The sequence below is a fragment of the Lampris incognitus genome, chromosome 1 (assembly GCF_029633865.1).
Source record: "Lampris incognitus isolate fLamInc1 chromosome 1, fLamInc1.hap2, whole genome shotgun sequence".
NCBI classification, from domain to species: domain Eukaryota; kingdom Metazoa; phylum Chordata; class Actinopteri; order Lampriformes; family Lampridae; genus Lampris; species Lampris incognitus.
Genome location: NC_079211.1, coordinates 139,283,749 through 139,306,258, shown reverse-complemented (window position 1 = coordinate 139,306,258; position 22,510 = coordinate 139,283,749). Strand labels below are relative to the sequence as shown.

At 45.0% G+C, this 22,510-nt stretch overlaps 1 protein-coding gene across 2 annotated transcripts in view; it reads left to right on the top strand.

The window, feature by feature from the left end:
• adgrv1 (adhesion G protein-coupled receptor V1) overlaps positions 1-22,510 on the top strand; it is a 180,067-nt gene that overhangs the window by 127,818 nt on the left and 29,739 nt on the right. For both annotated transcript variants that reach the window (XM_056301758.1, XM_056301746.1), the window contains 3 exons: positions 3,111-3,227; positions 8,736-8,914; positions 21,209-21,366. In XM_056301758.1, coding sequence (XP_056157733.1) covers positions 3,111-3,227; positions 8,736-8,914; positions 21,209-21,366 — 454 coding nt within the window. The remainder of the gene's footprint in view (positions 1-3,110; positions 3,228-8,735; positions 8,915-21,208; positions 21,367-22,510) is intronic.

Here is a 22,510-nt window from a genome sequence, read left to right as displayed (position 1 = left end):
CCACACACAAACACACACACACACACACACACATACACAAACACATGCATATTTGTACTCCTATGTCTGCACCTAGAAGTAACAAGTCATTCCCATCTAGTAGGTCCTATAATACATTTTGGAACAATTTCCCACTGTGTATTTCTCCTGTTGTTTTGCCTGTGTAGGGATAGATTGCATGTCATACTGTGCCCTTGACCAAAATCCAAATAAAAAAACAAAATTAAACACAACACCGCCTATAATCTTACTTCCCATAAACTACCTGATCATCTGCTCAGGCCTGGCTCTTCTCCAGGCTGTTCAGGCGTCAGTTTCCTTCCCATGCAGTCCCTCCCACTCACACCCTGACTGGGAGCACAGACGGGAAGCTGAATTACCCAGTGTTTACTTTGAAAGAGGGCCTGACTCTTTCCCGTCCCTGCACTGAAGCACTATGAGCAGAAGGAAGTGGAAATTCAAGGGATATCCACTCAGGGTTTGCTTGGATTTTCCCGAATGCTGTAAAATAGGAAAGGGGGACAACTCGGCAATTTTCAAATGAAAAAAAAAAGGAAATGAGGAGGTGGTAGACATACATAGCTTAGAAGAAGAAAAAACTACAAAGTATTAGCTGTAGAGAATAGTAATACAGATAAATAGGTTTTGTTGTCAAGGCTGGGATGCTTTACATTTGAGGTCTAGGTCGTCTAGTCTTTCATCTGACTTTTTCGCTTCGGTTTGTTGTGTAAAATTGTGTGGAGGAACTTAGGTTTAATTAGGTACATGATGAAAAGGTTGGGTGCTCTTGGCAAAAGCTGTAAGGAGTCACAAAATTCCTTATCCGCCAAGGTCGGGAGGCTGCCTTCATATTGTTAACAGTCAACATTCATGTTGCCATTCAACAATCAGAGGAGACGTGTTCACTTATTTCTCTCCTCTGATTGTCGAATGGCAGCTTAGCGTCAGTGGGATTCTAAATTCAAACCAGTTTAGAGATACCCTGTTAGCCGGTTGTGACTCTCTACTGACTCACTAGTGTTCATCTGAGTCTCTTGTAGCATCACATGCTAAACACAGTTACATATTTACATAGGAACTAAGTCAACTGAAACTGCTGTGTTGCCGCTACAGCCATACTGTGGCTAATGCTCATCATTTGGGGGATGATGACTACTTAGTGACCAAGATAGTGATGATGACTACTTAGTGACCTAGATAGTGATGATGACTACTTAGTGACCAAGATAGTGATGATGACTACTTAAAGGTTTGATAGTGAGCAAGAAGGTAGCTTGGTAGCTATGCTTGGTGCAGTGCTCACATCTGGGCCTAGCTGTTTCCATCTATCACATTTGACACTCTTAATAGCGCCGTCCTGTTTGTGTGTGAGTGAGTGAGTGAGTGTGTGTGTATGTGTGTGTGTGTGTGTGTGTGTGTGTGCGTGTGTGTGTGTGTGTGTGTGTGCGTGCGCAGTTGGGGGAGTATTTCACAAACATATGCATGCATGCATGCATATTCTCACACACCTACTGACAAACCCTGATAGATTTAAGAGGGGTAAACAGATGGATGGCTTATTCTGCCAGAGGGTGATCTGAGTTATTCCAATCATTTGTATCATCCCGTCCACAGAGATACCTCGTACCTCTCTCTCTCCCTCTTGTCCCCCCCCCCCCCCGCCATCTCACCACAAATATTAGGCCCTGTTACCACCATGCCTCCATAAAAAAAACTGGGGCTACGACAGTTTCCTCTTTTAATTTAAATAAGAAAAAAAATCTCAGGTCTAACCCGGTTTGTCATGTAATTGGAGCAGTATCAATGAAATCTAGAGATGAAGGCAGTAATCGTAGTGACCTCTGACCTCTCTCCTCAGCCTGAAACCTAAGCAATGTATTGATGGACACCCCCTACCACTGGTTATTGAATCATGCCTGACAAGCAGAAACTGAATCAACACACCACACAACTTTTATTTGACCATAATTTCACCCCTTGGCCCACTCAACTGCCCTCCTTCCTATCGTTTTGTTTGAGTCCTCAGTCTCTTGTCCACCAATGCTTTAAAAGGTATCTTTCTTTGTTCAGGTACTTTCAACCAGTTTACATTTTATGGTCCAGACCAGGCCTCTGTAGCCTCACTTCTGTAGAACAGCACAGGAGCTAGCTTTATATTGAGCCTTTGTATTGGAGAAGGGCTGTTTTATCCATATTCCTCACTTGATCCCTTCTCCCTGGCTATCACCACCTCATTTATTTCTAGCAGTGTTCCTCCAGCTCCCCCTCATCGTTATTCTCCGCACATCCTCTCTTCCTCCTCTCCGCCATTCACCCTCTTACCGGTCCATAGTACTGGCGGAGAGCCAGGTGACAGCAGGGGTTACATAACAATTGTGCGTCCGTGTTGGTACCAGTGTCTGTCTGTGCCAGAGGTTAATGACACTCTCTGAGGGGACAGCAGAGCAGCAGTATTTTCAGCTGGCCTCGTGGGTTTTCCTCTCACTTTCTCCCCCTCCAGATTGAATTTGACCCTGATTCACGCTCACTTCCAAATGTCTCTCTCTCTTCTTTTCTCTCGCTCTCTCTCTCTCTAGTTCTCGCACCACGACTCACAAACACACACACACACACGCACACACACACACACACACGCACACACACACACACACACACACACACACACACACACACACACACACAGGCTATACATAAGGGCTAGTACGTGCTTTACATGATTAGTTTTTGTTTTTTGTTTTTTTTTGGTGGGGGAGGGGGTTGCCCTGCCTGAGTAGCCTTGCTGCATTGTGATGTAACAGGTCTGCAGGATAGGATCTCTACAACCCAGTGGGGTGGCCCTGAAACTTCCTGTCTCATCTTTAAAAATACATGGGCTTATAACACAGGCGATAAATCACCTCATCTGCAATCTGCCCTGCTGACACAGCAATGAACACTGCACCTGTGCATACAGTGTGTGGGGGTGGGGGGGGGGTTGCACACAAACCATTTACAGCTATGTGTGTATGTGACGAAAGACTATAAGCTGAGCAGTAAACATTTCAAAATTAAACATATGTTTGTGTATTAAACTGTCTCCTATAGACTATGTCTTGTCTTTTTTTCCATAGATCTGTTTCCTGGTGTCTGCGTTCCGTGGTCGTGTGTTCTCTGACGACAGCTGTGCTGCTTTGGCGCTCTTCTCCCACTATTTCCACCTTAGCCAGTTCTCCTGGATGCTTATACAGGTAACAAGAGTTTCATGTACCAACTTCAATACTGTACTTCTCAAGTAAGCCTATGGGAATGATGAACCCACATACAGTATTTGGACAGTATTTTTCATAAATCAGGGATCTGCTCTTTCATGTCATGTCTGATATTTCTAAGTGAAGCTCACCAAAGGAAACATATTCGCTTCAACTGCTCTCCCATATTTTCCCTATGGCTTAGCATAAACAGGACCGTCATTCTCTTTTTTGTGCTTTACGTAAAGTATGTTTTTATATAATAGTCAGTGAAACGTAAGCCTTGGACTGTGTGTGCTTATCCAGATTTTCATCAGGGGTGAGATGGAGTGGCCAGCGGGTTATATGAACTTTAACCCTAGACTGGTACCTCCTAGTAGAAAACCTCGCCTCCACAACCCTAACCCTCTCTTTGCCCCTGTAGTCCCCTTCTTTGGACTCCTTCCGTTGTGACATAACTGCTGAGAAACAGGTCAAGCAAAGCTCTGGCTTACAGCTTTAAAAAGTGCAAGGCAACTCACCCTTCCCAAAAACATGACCAGAGAGGCAGGCCAAACATGATTAACATCAACAGGATGACATATGTTGCCATTGCTTCCCAAACAGCAAAATAAGAGATTCTTGCGTATTTGTTCATATCAACACAGATGTGGAAGCATTATATCTGTTCCACACAAGCAAATTATAATAGATAGAATAAGATTTTTAGCTGGCAACGTAATTCCAGCCCTAAGCTTCTTTTTTTGGGGGGGGGGGGGGATTTCCTCCCCCTCCCCCTTTTTTTCCTCCCCAATTGTACCTGGCCAATCACCCTGCTCTGAACCATCCTGGTTGCTGCTGCACCCCCTCTGCCGATCCAGGGAGGGCTGCAGTCTACCATATGTCTCCTGTGGAGTCACCAGCCGCTTCTTTTCACCTGACAGTGAGGAGGAGTTTTCACCAGGGGGACATGCACCAGGACATACATAGCGTAGGAGGATCACGCTATTCCCCCCCAATTCCCCTTCCCCCCAAACAGGTGCCCCAACTGACCAGAGGAAGCGCTAGTGCAGTGACCAGGACACATACCCACATCCGGCTTCCCGTCCACAGACACGGCCAATTGTGTGTGTAGGGATGCCCGACCAAGCCGGAGGTAACACAGGGATTCGAACCGGCGATCTCCGTGTTGGTAGTCAACGGAATAGCCCGCTATGCTACCCAGCCGCCCCCCTAAGCCATTTTTAATCCTTTAGAGAGAACATAGTTGACTTGTGACCTGCTATAGAAGACAGGAATGTGGTGAATATGGGCTTAGTACACCGTCATCCCATCTAGCAGTCACCCAGGGAAAGCCCCATTCCCCCAACTGATCTACATTCCACCACTAGGCCAACATTTTCTCTTATTTTTTACCCCACAGGGAACTTCATATTTTATTGTATTAAAAGAAGAAAAAAATAGTGGTGCACCCGGCTCTGACTTGACATGTTTGCTGTATTGTATGCATGGCCAGCATTACATTCACACTGCCTCAGAGGTGGAGACCATGGAAAAAATAATTACAGAGAAAATCACCGTTGTAAATGAATATTCTGGCACACAAGAATGTTCCATTTTAGGAGTTTGCTGGAATCAGACGTCTTGGTTAAATACGCTTCCAAATAGCCTTGGAAATGCTCAAAATAGGGATCAAGACTAAGAAAAACATGGGTCCTCAAATCTACCGCACCCCTGCCCTGATTCCAAAGCCATTTTATGTTTTTCTTTGTGGGTGCAGAATATGATATACTTAGGAAAACACACAAATTAGTTTTTAACTCATCAGCTGGTTGACAAACTACCTCATCAGATTCCAGTTGCCAAGAACTCATTTCAAAAAAGGATGAACTTAATAAAACTTGACGCAAGCCTGGAAAGTATGTTCTGTTTTAGGAAGAGAGCATTTTGCTTCATCTGCTAAATTTGTTATCCCACTAAGTAGAGCAGACAACAGCGGAGAAGAAACTGTTAAAGTCAGGGAAAGATGCTTTGCAAATTTGCTCGACCGCATAAGCCTGGAGTATACCTGTAATCAGTAATACTGAATACGAGGCAACTAAGGAGACCTAAACCCTAAATGAACCTCCTCATTTCCCCTCAATTTTCTCTTCATCTCCTCCGTCTTGTCCAGTTTCTTTGCCTCTGTTGTCCTTCTCCTCCTCCAGTTGCTGACTGCTCTTTTGATTCTCTCACCTATTAACCTTTTACTATTTGTGACGTTTTTAGAAAAATATAATCTTTGCTCACGTCAGGGATATAATCTCCCCTCGCACATTAATTATTATGGGTTTGGTGAAGGATTACAAGGTAAGCCCATCAAGTAATCTAAAGTGACTACAAAAGAGTCATATGGGGACATAACTTACTCAAACGATTTTACAGATGAACTGTGATTTTTTCCAACGTATACAGGCACCAAGCCAAAAGCACAAGGCTCAGGAAGTGTTCAAATTTGGAAGAGGAGGATTGCGAAGGGAGATGAAACTTGTTTTGCTATAGGAAAGAGACACACCTAGCGCTGTTAGGGAGTAAAGGTAAACTATTCACAAAAGAATTTCACTAACTTGCTTCCTCACCCGGTCCAGCATATACACCCATTCATTCTTATTTCTCAAATTGATGTTTGCGTTAAATACCAATGCCGTCCCATTTGTATCAAGTGTTTGTTGGCTCATTTCTCCACCTTCATCGGCACCTGGATCATGATAACCGTATTTCTGACACATCCATCTTCGTTTAGGTATTTCACACCGAAACTCTTCTGACGTCAGCCCTAGACAGCTCGACCTGGTATCAGCTCTCAGCCAAGTGGCAAGTATTAGTTGGCACCAGGATGCTATCCCAACCCCAAGGAAGGCATTGATCAATAAAGCAATATTAGTGTGTGTGAGCGATGTGTGTGTATAAGCCCTGACAGGCTCATACACACAAACCAAATAAAGTAATGTCAAAAAAAGCCCACACAGTTTAATCATCTTGACTACCACCTATGTACTGACTGAGAAGGCTCACCAGCCTGGACTTACCTAGGGGCTGCACAATATTACCTACCAGTTATATCAGGACACACCTATGAAAGCCCTGCCTCTGCTACACTGCTAGTTAGCCAGATGTACAGCCAGCCAGCTCACCAGTTCCGAGGTTGTTTAGCCAAACCGTTCCATTCAGTATTACACTCCCTAAAAGAGTGTGGCTGTGTTGGTCAGAAATACAGATAGATAGATAGATAGATAGATAGATAGATAGATAGATAGATAGATAGATAGATAGATAGATAGATAGATAGATAGATAGATAGATAGATAGATAGATAGATAGATAGATAGATAGACAGCCATTCAGTAAGCCACTAAGTTGGCCAGCCATCTGGGACAGCCACCATCATTGCCATTTCTTTATTCAAATGTGGGGAGAGACAGACAAGTATGCAAGGAGGGAGGGAGTGGCGGTAGCTCAGGAGGACGAGCAGGTTGTCTGGTAACTCAACGGTTGCCGGTTCCTCCTGGCAAAAATGTCAAAGTGTCCCTGATCAAGACACCTAACGCCTGTCTGCTCCGGAAGAGCTGGTTGACATTACTGTTGGTGTATGAGGGTGTGTGGGCATGGGTGAATTCACTCATTATCCAAACCGCTTATCCTTACTCAGGGTCACGGGGGAGCCCATCCCAGCAGTCACTGGGTGGCAGGCGGGGAAACACCCCGGTCAGGCCACCAGACCATCACAGGGCCGACACACAGATACACATTCACACCTAGGGACAATTTAGTACGGCCGATTCACCAGACCTATATGTCTTTGGACTGTGGGAGGAAACCGGAGCACCCGGTGGAAACCCACACAGACACGGGGAGAACATGCAAACTCCACACAGAGGACAACCCAGGACGACCCCCAAGATTGGACTACCCCGGGGCTCGAACCCGGAACCTTCTTGCTGTGCGGTGACCGTGCTAACGACTGCGCCAGCATGCCACCTGTATATTCATATTCACCCCGGCAAGGGTGAACGTGAAGCTTTAATTATTTAAGCACTTTGAGTGACTGTTGCAGCTAGAAAGGCGCTATATAAAAGGCAGTCCATTTAGATGTACACAGTCATTCAACTGGTAAGCTCAAGTATTGGTCACTCCCAAGCCATTTAGCCAGGTAACACCTGCCAGCACTTTATTTTGGGACCACATCAGCATCCAGTGAGATGAGGAGATACTGCAGAGGGAAAAGCTCAGCACAGCCTTGCCTTTAATCCATTTACCCTGATGGCTCCAGCCTGGTTACAGCCAAGGAAGATGCATTGCCTGAATCTGACTGACACCACACCATTGTGCACTAAAGCTGATAAACAGCTGGGGTGTAACTCCACTCTGCGTACACGCGTGCGTGCGCGCGCGTGCGTGTGTGTGAGAGATGAGTGGTTTTTGCAACAGAAGTACTGCTATGCAGACAGTGAGGCTACTCCCAGAGGAGACCAGTAGTTCGAGTGAGGCAGAGGTTATCAGAGGGGAGGCCAGAGTCTGAACCTTGTGTCACTAGCAGTTATATCATATCGTTCGATGTCCATTTGTCCTACTGTGGGAGCCCCAGTTATGTAAACCTATAATTAACAATGATTATTACCCTGATAGCCATTAGCATGCTGCACCATAAGTTATTAACTCTCATCAGAGAAAATCTCAACTTTATTACTTTGCTCACAAGGCCAGACTCATGTTACCATACAGCAACTCAAGCAAGCTACGAAAAAAATATTCTTATAGATCATTTAATATGAATTCTTGGCAGTAGATGTCTTAATTTTAGTGAGCCAAGCTTGTGCTCAAACACTCATCTGTTTGTGTACCCAACTCTGTGTCATCAAGAATGGGTGTGGAGTGATATTACAAAATTTGGGGCCCAAGTTTTGCAATTGAACTTAACCTTAAAGTTTAATGACGACCTGTGTGAACTCCTCCGGCACATCAGTTAGTGGTTATACCTGTCAGAGCCCAGGTTTGTCAGTGTGTATGTGTCTTGACAGGCTGTTGCAGTAAGTAAGAATGTGCTTTTTCCTCTAAGCCAACCTGCCCACTTAAATAAGGGTTCAGTGAACACTGAACAGCTCCACTCTTATCTGCTCTTATCTGGATTGGATTAGATGTCATAATGTCTGCATGTATTATCCTTTTGAGATGGACACGGAAGGATAAGAAGTTCTGTCTGTGCATCACCCAGCCAGTGTTCAGATGAACGTGTTTACATCAGAAGCCTGTTAGATTACCGTGCAAACAGATTGACTGGATTGCATGATATAGCCTGCGTGTGTGTACATGTGGGAGCATGTACCTCTCTCTACATGCATGCATCCGCTATCATGAACTACCTGTACAAATCTTACCCCAAAGCTAAGCTTATGTGAGCGCCTGTCTGGGGTTCATGCATAACTATTGGCATGTTCGCCCTTGTTTTGATTTTGAGGGACCTGATATATTCTTCTCAACCCGTTTCCTTAGGCTGTGAACTTCTGGCAAGTGTTGGTAATGAACGACGAGCACACGGAGCGTCGCTACCTGCTGTACTTCCTCTTGGGCTGGGGACTTCCTGCTCTTGTCATCATTTTACTGGTCATCGTGCTGCTGGGAGGCTTTGGGTGGAGCATACATGCCGTCTATGGATTGGTCCAAGGAGATGTGTGAGTGAATACTGACAAACATGCGCGCACGCAGATGTGTGTGTGTGTTCATATTATATAGGCAGGGATACATATGTAAACACACCTACACAATGCACACTAAAAGACACTCGCATACACGCAGGAACTTCGCCAGTGATTGGAGATTGGAAGGTGGAATAGGCTCAACAATGCCAGCGTCTGTGCTCAGAGCAGACTTTGTCAGTGTTTTCTTAAACCAGTCTGAGCTGGTCTGGAAGACGTCAGCTTTTCTTTCATGCTTAAGGAAATGTGACCTCAAACTCGACCGGGGTAAGCAGAAAATGCCTTTAGTCAGCTTCTGTGAGAACAGTGAAGTCGTGTAACGTAGCTCGCCCAACTAACTGAATGAATAAATGAATGGATCTCAGTGTGTGTGTGTGTGTGTGTGTGTGTGTGTATCCTCCCACACAGAAACTCTACTCTTTACCTTGGAGGCGGCGACTTTGAGAGGGCAGGGTGTAGATAGGGCAGAGTACACACTTTAAATAACCCATACAGAGACGTATGTGTGAGAGGGAGCTATAAATAACCTATAATGAGTTATTTATAGGGCACCTGAGGCCTGGACTACTGAATATGAGGTCATATTTATATTTAAATATATGAAATCATTTTCAAAGAGTTTTTTTTAGGGCGCCTGTTTCTTATTTGAGGTTGGTTCAGTGTCTCTGAAGGGTGCTGAAAAGGGTACTGAGAAAACCTTAATCAAGTTAAATCTCTCAGATCATATCAAGATTAGCTAGTGGTCAGGTCTGCCTGTTATATTTAGAAGCTGGAGTGTGTATGTACTTTTTTGTCTGTTGGTGTATATGAGACTATGATTATAAGCATGTTAGCTTCTAGGACGTGGAGGTGTATTCAGCTTCCTGGAAAGCAAATCTGCCCCCTTTTCAGTAAAGAGATAGTCTTTCCCTCCCTCCCTTTCTCTCAGAGACACACACACACACACACACACACACACACACACACACACACACACACACACACACACACACACACACATCCCTCATTGGTTCAAAGAGGTGAGCTCATGTTTTCTTGCAGAGCTCATCTCAGTTCCACCCTTCATGCATACAGCCAGATGACACGAGCAGCCCTTGCGTCAGCGGGGCCCTGTTTTTGTCTCATGTAATGTAAAGCGGGTATTATGCTTACCTGTTGTGGGCCCCCCCCCTTTATTTTGTTACCAAATAGGCAAGATAAAGAAGATCTAAACTCTTTTAAAGTGTACATACAGTTACAGATGTAATTGACCAGATGTATGATAAGGACAAGCAATACAATACAAAATACCTTTTTTTTTTTAATTTCATATATCTTTTTTTTCCGATCCTCTTTATAATGCCCCCTCTCTCTCTTTTGAATGTGAAGTAGGTACTGTTTCTTTTATGTCTGAAAATGCTTTGGCTTTAATTAGCTCCAGACAGTACAAAGCATGTGAGGTTCTCACGCTAGTTTGCCAAGCCCCTCGACTGAGGAGCTCCATTAAAATGTCCCTGAGTCACTGGTAGCCTTGAAGATAATCCCACTGAGCAGAAGAAAGCCCTAGACCCTGCCTGCCCCCCTGTATGGGACTGTATGTATTCTCTCATTCTCTCTCTCTCTCTCTCTCTCTCTCTCTCTCTCTCTCTCTCTCTCTCTCTCTCTCTCTCTCTCTCTCTCTCTCTCTCACTCTCCTTTCTACCTTACCTCTGTCCATCAGTCTGTCTGTTTTATGTCTGTCACTTTAAATTCAAATACTGAAATTAAATCTGAATTTGCACACCAACACGTGTTTCAAAAATGAATGCTGGAGTTAGATATTTTGGATAAGTAAATAATTAGGGAATGCTGAAAGTATGGCAGGAGTTACGGAAACTCAAATCGCCCAATTTAGTCGCAAAGCGGAAATAAAGTCAGCAACATAATTGTGTTTTGTGAAACGAGCCCAGTTGTCCAGATTAGTTTTTATTTATTTATTTCTTGTGGCAGTACCAACTGCAGTGAGGTCTTTTTTTTTTTTACTTGCAAAATTTCCACTTAGGGTTTTTGAATACGTAGCACAGTTTTTACATTCATATTTTGCAGCTTTCGCTAATAAAATCTTTTGTAACATTACTGCCTCTGCTTAGGCCCTGATGCCCACTCCTCCATACAAACAAACCAAAAAATGGGTTAAACAACTCATCACCTCCCCCTGGACCACTTAGAAGGCCTAGATTTAGCCTTGAAATTTTAGATATTTTGAAACTCACCCTCATTTGATGGGTGAGTATCAAGTGAGGATGGCGGCGCGAATTCGCATTTGCGGTGGCCTCACCCAGTGTCGATTATGCAGTGTCTTTGTCTACGTCTGCGTCAAAGTTTATGACGTTTTTATTTTGATCGTCAATTTCGCTTGGCTAGGAGAGCTGGCACTGGATCGGCTGGGAGAGCTTGGTCTGCTGTGTCCTGTGGGCTCGAGGAGGAGGAAAGCGGGGCAGGCTAAGCTAACTGCTAGCCCACGGCCCTGCCCAAGAGGAAACACTGAGGTGGTCTAGCGGCGGCCTTGCCTAGCGTCAACTGTGCAGTGTTTTTGTCTGCATATGCGTTTGTGTCGTCGTGTGGAGTGCGGGGAGGTGTGTCGAAGGTGTCTGGCTGGAGAGCTGGCGTTGGCTCGGCTGTGGGAGCCTGGTCTGCTACATCCTATGGCCCCAAAGACCACAGCCCTGCCTGGAGCTGCGCCTGAAGAGGAAACACCGAGGGCGGTCTGACAGGACCCAGAAGCAGGGCAGGCTAAGCTAACTGCTAGCCCATGCAGACGAGCAGTTCCGACAGTGATCCTGGCTGGCGTTTGTTCTCTGGACGATGGAGTTTTCGGACTGTGTTGTTTTCTCTTTTTGCTTTGTTCTCTCTGTTTTTGTATGTTTTTGGTGATGTTATTTTTGGAGATTTTTGGATATGTGTTTTTGTCTTTTGTGTTGCACTGCTGTGGGCTGGGGGAAACGGAATTTCGTTTCTTTTGTGTATGTACTAGTACATAAGATGAAATGACAAATAAGTTGTTCTTGATCACTGATTTCTGGTCTGAACATCGAACAGGATTTTGTATGACAGCCCCAGTCTGTCTCTTCCTCTTTCATCACTCTTTTTCTGATCCCTTTGTGCCAGCTGATAAAAGGCCTGTGGACTGGTTGTCATGGTGACCTGGTGGGTGCATCAGTTCAGCCAGGACCACAAGTGTCCTCTCTCTCTCTCTCTCTCCACCCAGTCAGCATTTATCGTACACCGAGTGAAGAGGGACACAACACGCTAGCAAGTCGGTCAGGTCCTCCTGTTCTGTTACGCCAGTACACACTGGACACAGTTTGCGTTACTGCGCATGGACATTTTTGCCAACTGCTGGGACCCATGTTGTTTTCATCATTAGGGCTTTTGTGTTGTGGAACACACCATACTCTGCACATCAATGTTTCCCTTTTTGCAGATCCCCAGCACCACCGGGGGCAATTTTCCGTACCACCGTTTTCTCAAAAGTTTTTTTTTACTATATTATCACGCAAGGTTAAAGGGTTGTTTTTTTTATTTCTTTCTTTTTTAAAGTTATAGCTGTAACTTCATTTCTACTCCACTGTGTTCCACCATGTGCGTGACGTGAATCACCCTTGCACTATTCTGTGGTTTGGAAATGGTTGTTAGCACTTCAACAATCATGGTACACATGCTCTAGTTTGCAACCAGAGCATTTGTACTAAGTCATCTGAGGGAAGGGAAAAAGAAACATGATCAGCTGTTTGGCAGAAATAACAGAAAATAAAAAAGGTCGGGGTATAGAGGGGGATTCACAAATGACACGGAAGGCAAATAAAGAGAGAGAAAACTAGAGTTGTAGGGAAGTAGCAGATGGCCACATTGCAGTAGGGCTGTGCAGGTGTTTAAATGTGCATGGATAACAAGCTCGGGATGGAGCATACACACACACACGCTTGCACCTCCCTTTCACTTTGAATCAAATGTTAATCACTCAAAAAAACACTTAGCCACCCACTTTCATTACTTCACTTATTATCCATGCAGAGCTGATGAGGGGCTGTGATCTTGGAAACTTAGCACACCATGGATGGTGCAACCTTAAATGCACGAGGCATGCTAATTTTGATCACTCCTTTTACTCAAAACAAAGGATACACAGCCTTATCCCAGCTTTCCCCAGCTACTGGGATGACTTACTAGTTTTGACCTAATTTTATCTCGGTGTGTCGACATGCTTTGTCTTATCATGCAGGCCTCTGATTTGATCACCTCGTAGCATCTTTTGTCAATACTTATTACCCCTCAGGCTTTAGCTACATCACCAGCTTTCACCCAATCATCAGAATCTGTCTGTCTGTCTGTCTGTCTGTCTGTCTGTCTGTCTGTCTGTCTGTCTGTCTGTCTCTCTCTCTCTCTCTCTCTCTCTCTCTCTCTCTCTCTCTCTCTCTCTCTCTCTCTCTCTCTCTCTCTCTCTCTCTCTCTCTCTCTCTCTCTCTCTCTCTCTCTCTCTCTCTCTCTCTCTCTCTCTCTCTCTCTCTCTCTCTCTCTCACACACACACACACACACACACACATATACTACATACACACTCACAGTAATCTTAGATTAAGGATCGGGTACCCCAGCACAAACAGAACAATATAGTGTACACTGTGTTGTACATCAGGGAACCCCAACAGACGCTGGTGAAGCGGATGGCACGACACAGAAGAGCTGCCTTGTCAGGACTCCGCGGTCTACACCCATCTACAGGCCAGTGGCCATTCTTTCAAGGATGAGGATGTGCACATCTTTGATAGGTGGAACGCTGGTTTGAATGGGGAGTCAAAGAGGCCATCTCTATGAAGAGGGAACGACCATCCTGCACCGGGGGGGGGGGGGGGGCTAAGAGTACATCTGTCACCATCTTACAATGCTGTGATTGCAACTATTCCGCAATCCTCTGAGAAGTACACATGGCCGTTGTGACTCGTTAATGGTCACAGCAATTTGCAGATGAAACCGATTTCCAGTTTCGGTTGTTATGCGACTGTATTTCTTACAAGTTTGGGGATACCCACAGTCAGCTGAGATTGACGAAGTCACTTAGATGAGTGATGAAACGTTTCTCTCACCCACCAAACTTTGTGTCCAGATGAACTGATTCAACTTTCTGGAGGCTTTGATTAAACAGTTCCACTGACTTCAATGTACTTTCTGTCTCCTCCCATTTGAAGTCATTGGGCCCTGTTTTCGTTCACTCACACAGTACTAAATGTGGTTTTGCACTGGCAAAGTTACATTTTCCTGTAGCACAGTCATTATTTAAGCCTATGGTTTCTACATCCTAAAAGGTTTAATTAATGTTTAACTACTGGGATTTATTAAAAAAAAAATTATTTCTGATTTTTCCCTTTTTTCTCCCAATTTAGTGGCCAATTGATCCCTATTTTAATTCAAACACCCACCCTCGTATTGCGTGCGTTCACCAACTGCATCTCTCCGGCCGGCAGTCTCGAAGGAGACGCCTCCCCACTTTTGTGACAAGGCGAATCCAAGCCGAACCACTGTTTTTCCGACACACACAGAGACGCATTCACATGACGAACACAAGCCGACTCCGCCCCCCTCCCGAAGACAGCGTTGCCAATGATTGCTGCTTCATCGAGTCCGGCCATAGTCGGATCTGACGAGACCGGGGCGCGAACCCCAGTCCCCAGTGGGCAACTGCATCGACACCAAGCCGATGCTTAGACCGCTACGCCACCGCGGACAACTACTGGGATTTATAAAGGTTTATTTATAGATATGACTCTGACTCTGCCCCCCCCTTTCTAATTCTCACTTCCCCATTGATCTTTTATCTTACTCAATGTCTCAAGTACTTCTGCTCACAGTTATTATGCAGTATTTCCCTAAAGGAATCCCGGTTGAGACTTAACCGAAAGTATGACACCATTCGTACACATCAGCGTAATGTTGTGTAAGCATGTGATACCTCTTAATTTTTGTGATGAAAAAATAAGGCTGACCGTTGTATGTGTATCACATGGACAAACCTGAAACTTATGGTAATGCAGCGTTTACAAACAAGTTATGCAAATATTTCTCAACATAACCATATGCCAACATAACCTAATACCTAGCTATTTGGAATAGGGTTTTTTTTGGGGGGGGGGGTTCCTCCTTTTTCTCCTTAATTGGACTTGGCCAGTTACCCTATATTCCGAGCCGTCCACCCCCTCTGCCGATGAAGGGAGGGCTTCAGACTACCACATGCCTCCTCCAATCAAGTGGAGTCGCCAGCCACTTCTTTTCACCTGACAGTGAGGAGTTTCACCAGGGGGACATAGCGTATGGGAGGATCATGTTATTCCCCTCCCCCCAAACAGGCGCCCCGACCGGCCAGAGAAGGCGCTATTGCAGCGATCAGGACACATACCCACATCCAGCTTCCAACCCACAGACTCAGGCAATTGTGTCTGTACAGATGCCCAACCAAGCCGGAGGTAACACGATGATTCGAACCAGCGATTCCCATGTTGGTAGGCAACGGATTTTTTGTTTCCAGTGCAAGTAATTTGTTTCAGAGATCTCGTGAATCAAAGGACAGTATACTAAAATGAGAATTATGTATCCTAATTCAAGATTCTTGCATTTTCATTTTAGAAAAGTCTTGAAAAAGGTGTGGGTGCAACTGGGTTATCAAATCAGCCTCATAAAACCAGTCTCATAAATTAATTAATCATTAATTTTGGTGTTTAATATTTGTAATTGGCCTTAGAGATAGGGTGAGGAGCTCGGACATCCAAAGGGAGCTCAGAGTAGAGCCACTGCTCCTTCGCATCGAAAGGAGCGAGTTGAGGTGGTTCGGGCATCTGATTAGGATGCCTCCTGGGCACCTTTGGAGGTTTACCGCACACGGCCAACTGGGAGGAGACTCCGGGGTAGACCCAGAACTCACTTGAGGGACTACATGTCCAATCTGGCCTGGGAACACCTTGGGATCCCCCAAGAGGAGCTGGAGGGCGTTGGTGGGGAGAGGGACGTCTGGAGTGCCCTACTTAGCTTGCTGCCACCGCGACCCGACCCCGAAGAAGCGGCTGAAGATGAATGAATGAATGAATATTTTACAATTCTATCCATCCATTTTCCAAGCCGCTTATCCTAATAGGATCGCAGGATGCTGGAGCCTATCCCAGCGGTCATAAAGTGGCAGGCGGGAAAACACCCTGGCCAGGTCACCAGTCCATCTCAGGGCTGACACATTCACACCTAGTAAGTAAATAACCTACACTTAGTAAGTAACACACCTAGTAAGTAAGTAAAGACAATTTAGTAAGTCTGATTCACCTGACCTACATATCTTTGGACTGTGGGAGGAAACCGGAGCACCCAAAGGAAACCCACGCAGACACGGCGAGAATATGCAAACTCCACACAGAGGACCACCCGGGACGACCCCCAAGGTTGGACTACCCCAGGGTTCGAACCCAAGACCTTCTTGCTGTGAGGCAACAGCGCTAACCACTGGGCCACTGTGCTGCCCTATTCATTATATTCTATTTTAATTAAACTACTAAAAATGATGGAATAATCAAATCAGTCTCATTAAATCAGTCTCACTAATTCATTAACCATTGATTTTGTGTTTAACATTTTATAATCAGACTACTAAAATTGAGGGAATAATCAATGTTGCACCAATTGGAGTACTTTGATTGGCGGGGGGGAAGCATCAGTGAATATTGCAGCACAAACAGGCAGGACACAACAGCTTATTTTAATGAAAAAAAAGTAGAACAATCAAAGACAGTCAGCTGATACTGATCAACACCGACTATTACTGATCAGGTACAATGATGAGCAGCAATGTAATGATCAAGGCACAAAAGGTGATATGAGGTAGCAAGGCGGTGCAAATATTGTGTGTGTGCATTTGTGTGTGTCTTTGCAATGAAAGGGGTGAGCATGTGGGAGTGTATGTGTCTGTGTGCACGCGTGTGTTATTTTCACCCGGCGAGGAAATGGCTCCGAAAGAACAAAAGGAGGTTGTGTTTGGGAGAGAGAGAGTGCGTGCGGCTGTGCAGGCAAGATGGCATGCAGCAAAGTAGTGTGATAAGATTGGGGCAAAAACGGGGTTAGTGAGAGAGAGAGAGAGAGAGAGAGAGAGAGAGAGAGAGAGAGAGAGATCGCGTGCACCCATCTATCTACCAACGTAGCAAACAAATAAACCAAAATGGAAAATGAATGTAGCAAATGAATACAAGGAAAGCAGACAGTCCATCCATGGATCAGTATGCGCAACTGAATAGCGAATGAATTCAACCAAAAATACTTTTCTCAAGTAGCAAGGGGAGATTCAAACGAAAGAAAAATTAAAGAAAGAAAAAAATGAAAACTAAAGATTGGCTTGGGTAACACTTGCTACGTGAATCACTGTTGATATATCGATCATGTAGATTCCAACTAACAGCTCTTTTCTCACGTGAAATTAGACCAACTATTAAATCAAGGAAAGTTGAATCAGTTCATCTGGATACAAAGTTTACTGACAGAAATGTTCCATCACTCATCTTAGTGACCTCTTCAGTCTCAACTGACTGCAGGTATCCCCACCCGCATGAACAATACAGTTGCTTAACAATCGAAACCAACAATCAGTTTCATTTATAGTGTACGCTGTTCAGTGCCAGGAGGATTGCCGTGACTTGTCCATCCATCCATTCATCCGTTATCTTAACCACTTATCCTGCTCTCAGGGTCACGGGGATGCGGGAGCCTATTCCAGCAGTCATTGGGTGGCAGGCGGGGAGACACCCTGGACAGGCCGCCAGGCCATCACAGGGCCGACACACACACACCCATTCATTCCTAGGGGCAATTTAGTATGGCCAGTTCACCTGACCTACATGTCTTTGGACTGTGGGAGGAAACCGGGGCCCCCGGAGGAAAGCCACGCAGACACGGGGAGAACATGCAAACTCCACACAGAGGACGACCCGGGATGACCCACCAAGGTTGGACTACCCACCAAGGTTGGACTACCCCAGGGCTCAAACCCAGGACCCTCTTGCTGTGAGACGACTGCACTAACCACTACGAAACCGTGCCGCCCTGCCGTGATTTTTACACTGGGGGAACTAAACAGACACTGGCCAAAAGGATGGCACAACACAGGAGAGCTAACACGCCAGGCCAGGACTCCGCAGTCTACACCCATGTACAGGCCAGTGGGCACCCTTTTAAGGATGAGGATGTGCACATCCTTGATAGGGAGGAACGCTGGTTTGAACGGGGAGTCAAAGAGGCCATCTATGTGAAGAGGGAACAACCATCCCTGAACCGAGGGGGGGGGCAGTATTACTGTAACCAATAATACTACAGTGTGAGATGAGATGGTGGGTGGAGATCACCTGTGAGGTTGAGCAGGGAGTTGTGAGTATTGTAGTCCATGGGCAGCACTGGTCCCTACACAGGTAATGCTGAAGTGGAAGCAAGTGAGCTCACCTGTAGCAGACAGACATTTGACATTGGAGTTTATGATTGTTGCACACCATGTGTATGATATTTCCATATTATAGTAAAAATCCCTTCTCCAAGAAGACTCTGGGCTTGATTGGATGGCCAAAAAGTTATCCTCTTGTATTTATAAGAAAGAATATTCCAGCAGTAGCTCTCAGGAAATCCCTCATGAGAGTCAGAGCTCACCTCACTTTTAATCATTCAGCCAGTGCAATCCCTAACCCCCACCCTTGTAATAAATCAAATAAGCCTCTGTTTTCTTAATCCCACCCCAGGAATCCCTGGGATGTGACTTCCCTGTGAGATTTGGGATTCCATCCCTTCACAAGGCCATAAACAGGCCAAATATCCTAATTTAAGTGTGTTTACCCTCTTCTAGGCTTGCGGGGACAGCATAATGCAATACTTTATTTGGCATACCTCACATTGTGTTATGTCTAGTGCAGCAATTATTTTTCTGTGAGAACTGAAGAGTGGGGCGAGGGCTGCATCTATGGCTCTCTCCAGGGCCATGTGCCCGGTGTGGCCTGTGAGAAAGGACAAAATCACATGAGTATTTTGCTAGTGGTTTGATCTGAAGAGTTTGACTTTCTCAGACAACAACTAGCTCAGTTTTCTCAAATAATGCGCTCATTGAAAACAAAAGAATAGACAGAAGATGGGACTCGACTCATGAGGTTTCTCAGAGCACAAGGCAGACAGGGCTGGGGGAGAAAATAGCAAACGCATGAAAGAGGCAGACAGTGAGATAGGCTAGAGAAACAGAAAGAGCTCAGTACTAGGTCAAAATCAAGAAAGGTAACCACGGTTGTCAAAGTGAAAACTGGTGACACAGAAAGTTCATCCAATTTCAGCTCACCAAGTTCAAATCAACATTCAAACGTTGTGTACATAGTCAAGCTGTCCTTGTTTTATTTTTAGACTGATCGTGAACCACATTTGTCAATAACGTCAGTGGCTGCTATACCAGCTGGAACGACAAGCTTCACTTCTTCTCTATTCCCCAGTAGCTGAGCCAAGTGTGATCTTGTGGATACCATGGAAAGGCTGTACACTGGATGGTTGACTTAAACTATAAACACACGCTAAGGCAGGAATACCCCCAAGAACACAGAACACACTGTCTTCACAGTGTTATGTGTTTGTGTGTGAGACAGAATGGCAGAGGGGCTGCTGGTATAGGTATGTATAGTTGTGACATACCTTGTTGTGCATACATACTTCCTCCAGTATTCTATTTATTACTCCTATTTTTCCTTTTTGTTGCCTTTCTTTTCTTTTTTTTGGGGGGGGGGGTCCCCCCCCCTTCTCTCCCCAAGTGTACTTGGCCAGTTACCCCACTCTTCCGAGCCGTGCCGGTCGCTGCTGCACTCCCTCTGCTGATCCGGGAAGGGCTGCAGACTACCACACGCCTCCTGCGATACATGTCGAGTCGCCAGCCGCTTCTTTTCACCTGACAGTGAGGAGTTTCACCAGAGGGACATAGCACGTGGGAGGATCACGCTATTGCCCCCCAGTTCCCCCCCGAACAGGTGCCCCGACCGGCCAGAGGAGGCGCTAGTGCAGCGACCAGGACACATACCCACATTCGGCTTCCCACCCGCAGACACAGCCAATTACGTCTGTAGGGACGCCCGACCAAGCCGGAGTTAACATGGGGATTCGAACCAGCGATCCCCATGTTGGTAGGCAACAGAATAGACCGCTACGCCACCCGAATGCCCTTTTTTTGTTTTTGAGTGATATATGTATATGTATATGTAAACCGGAATCAAATTCCTGGTACGCACAAGCACACTTGGCCAATAAAGTTGATTCGGATTCGGATTCTGATATTTGGCACTCATCTTGTGTGTGTGTGTGTGTGTGTGTGTGTGTGTGTGTGTGTGTGTGTGTGTGTGTGTGTGTGTGTGTGTGTGTGTGTGTGTGTGCGTGCTGTGTGCATGAATGCATGCGTGTGTGCGTGCATGCATGCATGCAGACACTTATTTGGTGCAGTACATATGACTGAAGTCCCCTTCAGTAGAAAATGGAGTATGCACTTGACCTTATAGTCTGCCAACACTCAACTGCACTCAGTCTCTAGACACACATTCACAGGTCAAGTGCATGTGCATACAGTACACACACACTCATGGTACACACACACAATCTTAACACACAAATGATGATGTATTAAATAAATTGTCTTTGCAATTTAACCTGAATTTCAGTGATAGCTTTTGCTATTTGATAAGAGAGTAAACATCAAACCTCTCAACAAATGTCTTCACATAACCGTTCTTCAAATAAGACACCCATTCAAGCCGGAAGATGAATGTGGTATTTGTTTGCTCTCATAAATGTTCTTTCATTGTGTAAATAGAGAAGCATTTTTAAGCGTCTTTGGTCTCAGATCTTAACCCTGCGTTGCTCCAGGCTGACCTGTTGTTCAGCAGATTTGAAAACATGTTTTGCTACTCAAGGAAAACACCCCAGAAGAGTTTCTCTTGAGCAGGCACGCTACGAGTCTTAGGCCAGCTCAGAGGTATCAGCGACCATATCCTGTTTGTGGAAGCTGAGGCAACAAGTTCTTAACCTAATATAGAACGAAGAAAAAGACATGTAATACGGTCCCATTTTCCAGTGATTACCGTTGGCTAGACTCGGCTGTTTACGTCATACTTTGAGAGCGCTTTCTTTTTTCCCCCTCCATGCTTTATCTTGCGCTCTCTGTGTCCCTTCTTTAGATTCAGTTCTCTTACTTCACTAACCCCCTCTATCCTCTCCTCCTTCAGGTGTTTTATCCCAAACATCTACGCAGCCCTGTGCACAGCGGTGCTTGTGCCTCTCGTCTGTCTGGTTGGAGTGTTGGTTGTCTTCATCCATGCCTACCAAGTCACCCAGCAGTGGAAAGCCTATGATGACGTCTACCGTGGACGCGCCAACAGCACAGGTACCATCCAGCCCTAGTGGGGCTACGAACATGAGCATGGATATATATGTGTATGTGCACATTTAGACCCAAGAAGGAATAGCACACCACATATGAGCTTGCATAAACATACATACCATATACACATGGTGCACTTACAGTACACATACTGTTTTATCCAGATGTCCATGCCCATCATTCATATCTTTTATTCTCTCTCTCTCTCTCGCTCTCTCTCTCTCTCTCTCTCTCTCTCTCTCTCTCTCTCTCTCTCTCTCTCTCTCTCATACATTGAAATGCCACATAACCTTTATAGAGCAGACACTTCAAACTACCTCTGCTGATTCAGCCTTTTGTCTCTTCCTCTGACTGCTGAGTGTGTGTGTGAATTTAGTCAGAGATCCATAACTTGTGCTGTTATGTAAAAAAGAGCAAAACAGTAGTTGTCCATACCTGCCTAAAATAAGGCTTTGGCAAATTCTCCTTTCAATTTAGTAAAATAAATAAATAAAACTTGATGTGATGAAATTAATTTAAAATCTCTTGCCAGCTGTTGATAGGACGGGACAACTTTTTGTTCCTAACAATGGACTGTGTCAGAAATGTGTGTTTAGCACTCTTGTGTTGTCTGTTGACACTGGTTCTCTACCAGGGGGTTGCAAGATAGCTAATGGGGGATGTGAAAGACTAAAATTTCTAATATATTCATGCCTATAGTCACTGTAATAATGCTTTTCTGGATTGAAATATTTTTCTCATCCATAAAGCTCTTCGCAAAAGCATGAAACTAGGAAATAAAGATTTTTTTGAACTTTCACCAACCTATGCCTGTGTGAGGAGTTGCTAGTAGGGATTATTGCATTTATGAGGATTAGGATCCAAAAAGGTTATCTTATGCATATGAGGAGATGTGTATGCATATGAGGAAGCATTCTAAATATCACATTCAGCCCAAATAGTAAAAAAAAATCAAATCAGGACTTAAAAAATATCGAATTATACTCAAATCATTGCTATAACTACCCTCTTTATCACAGAATCCATTCTATAGTTGAGTATGCAAGTGCAAGTTTATTCAAATCACTGCGTGATATGATGTCACTGCCTTCATGAGTTTGTTTCTTGAGGATGCTTCTGCAAACATTCCCTTGGCAAAGTTCTCTTG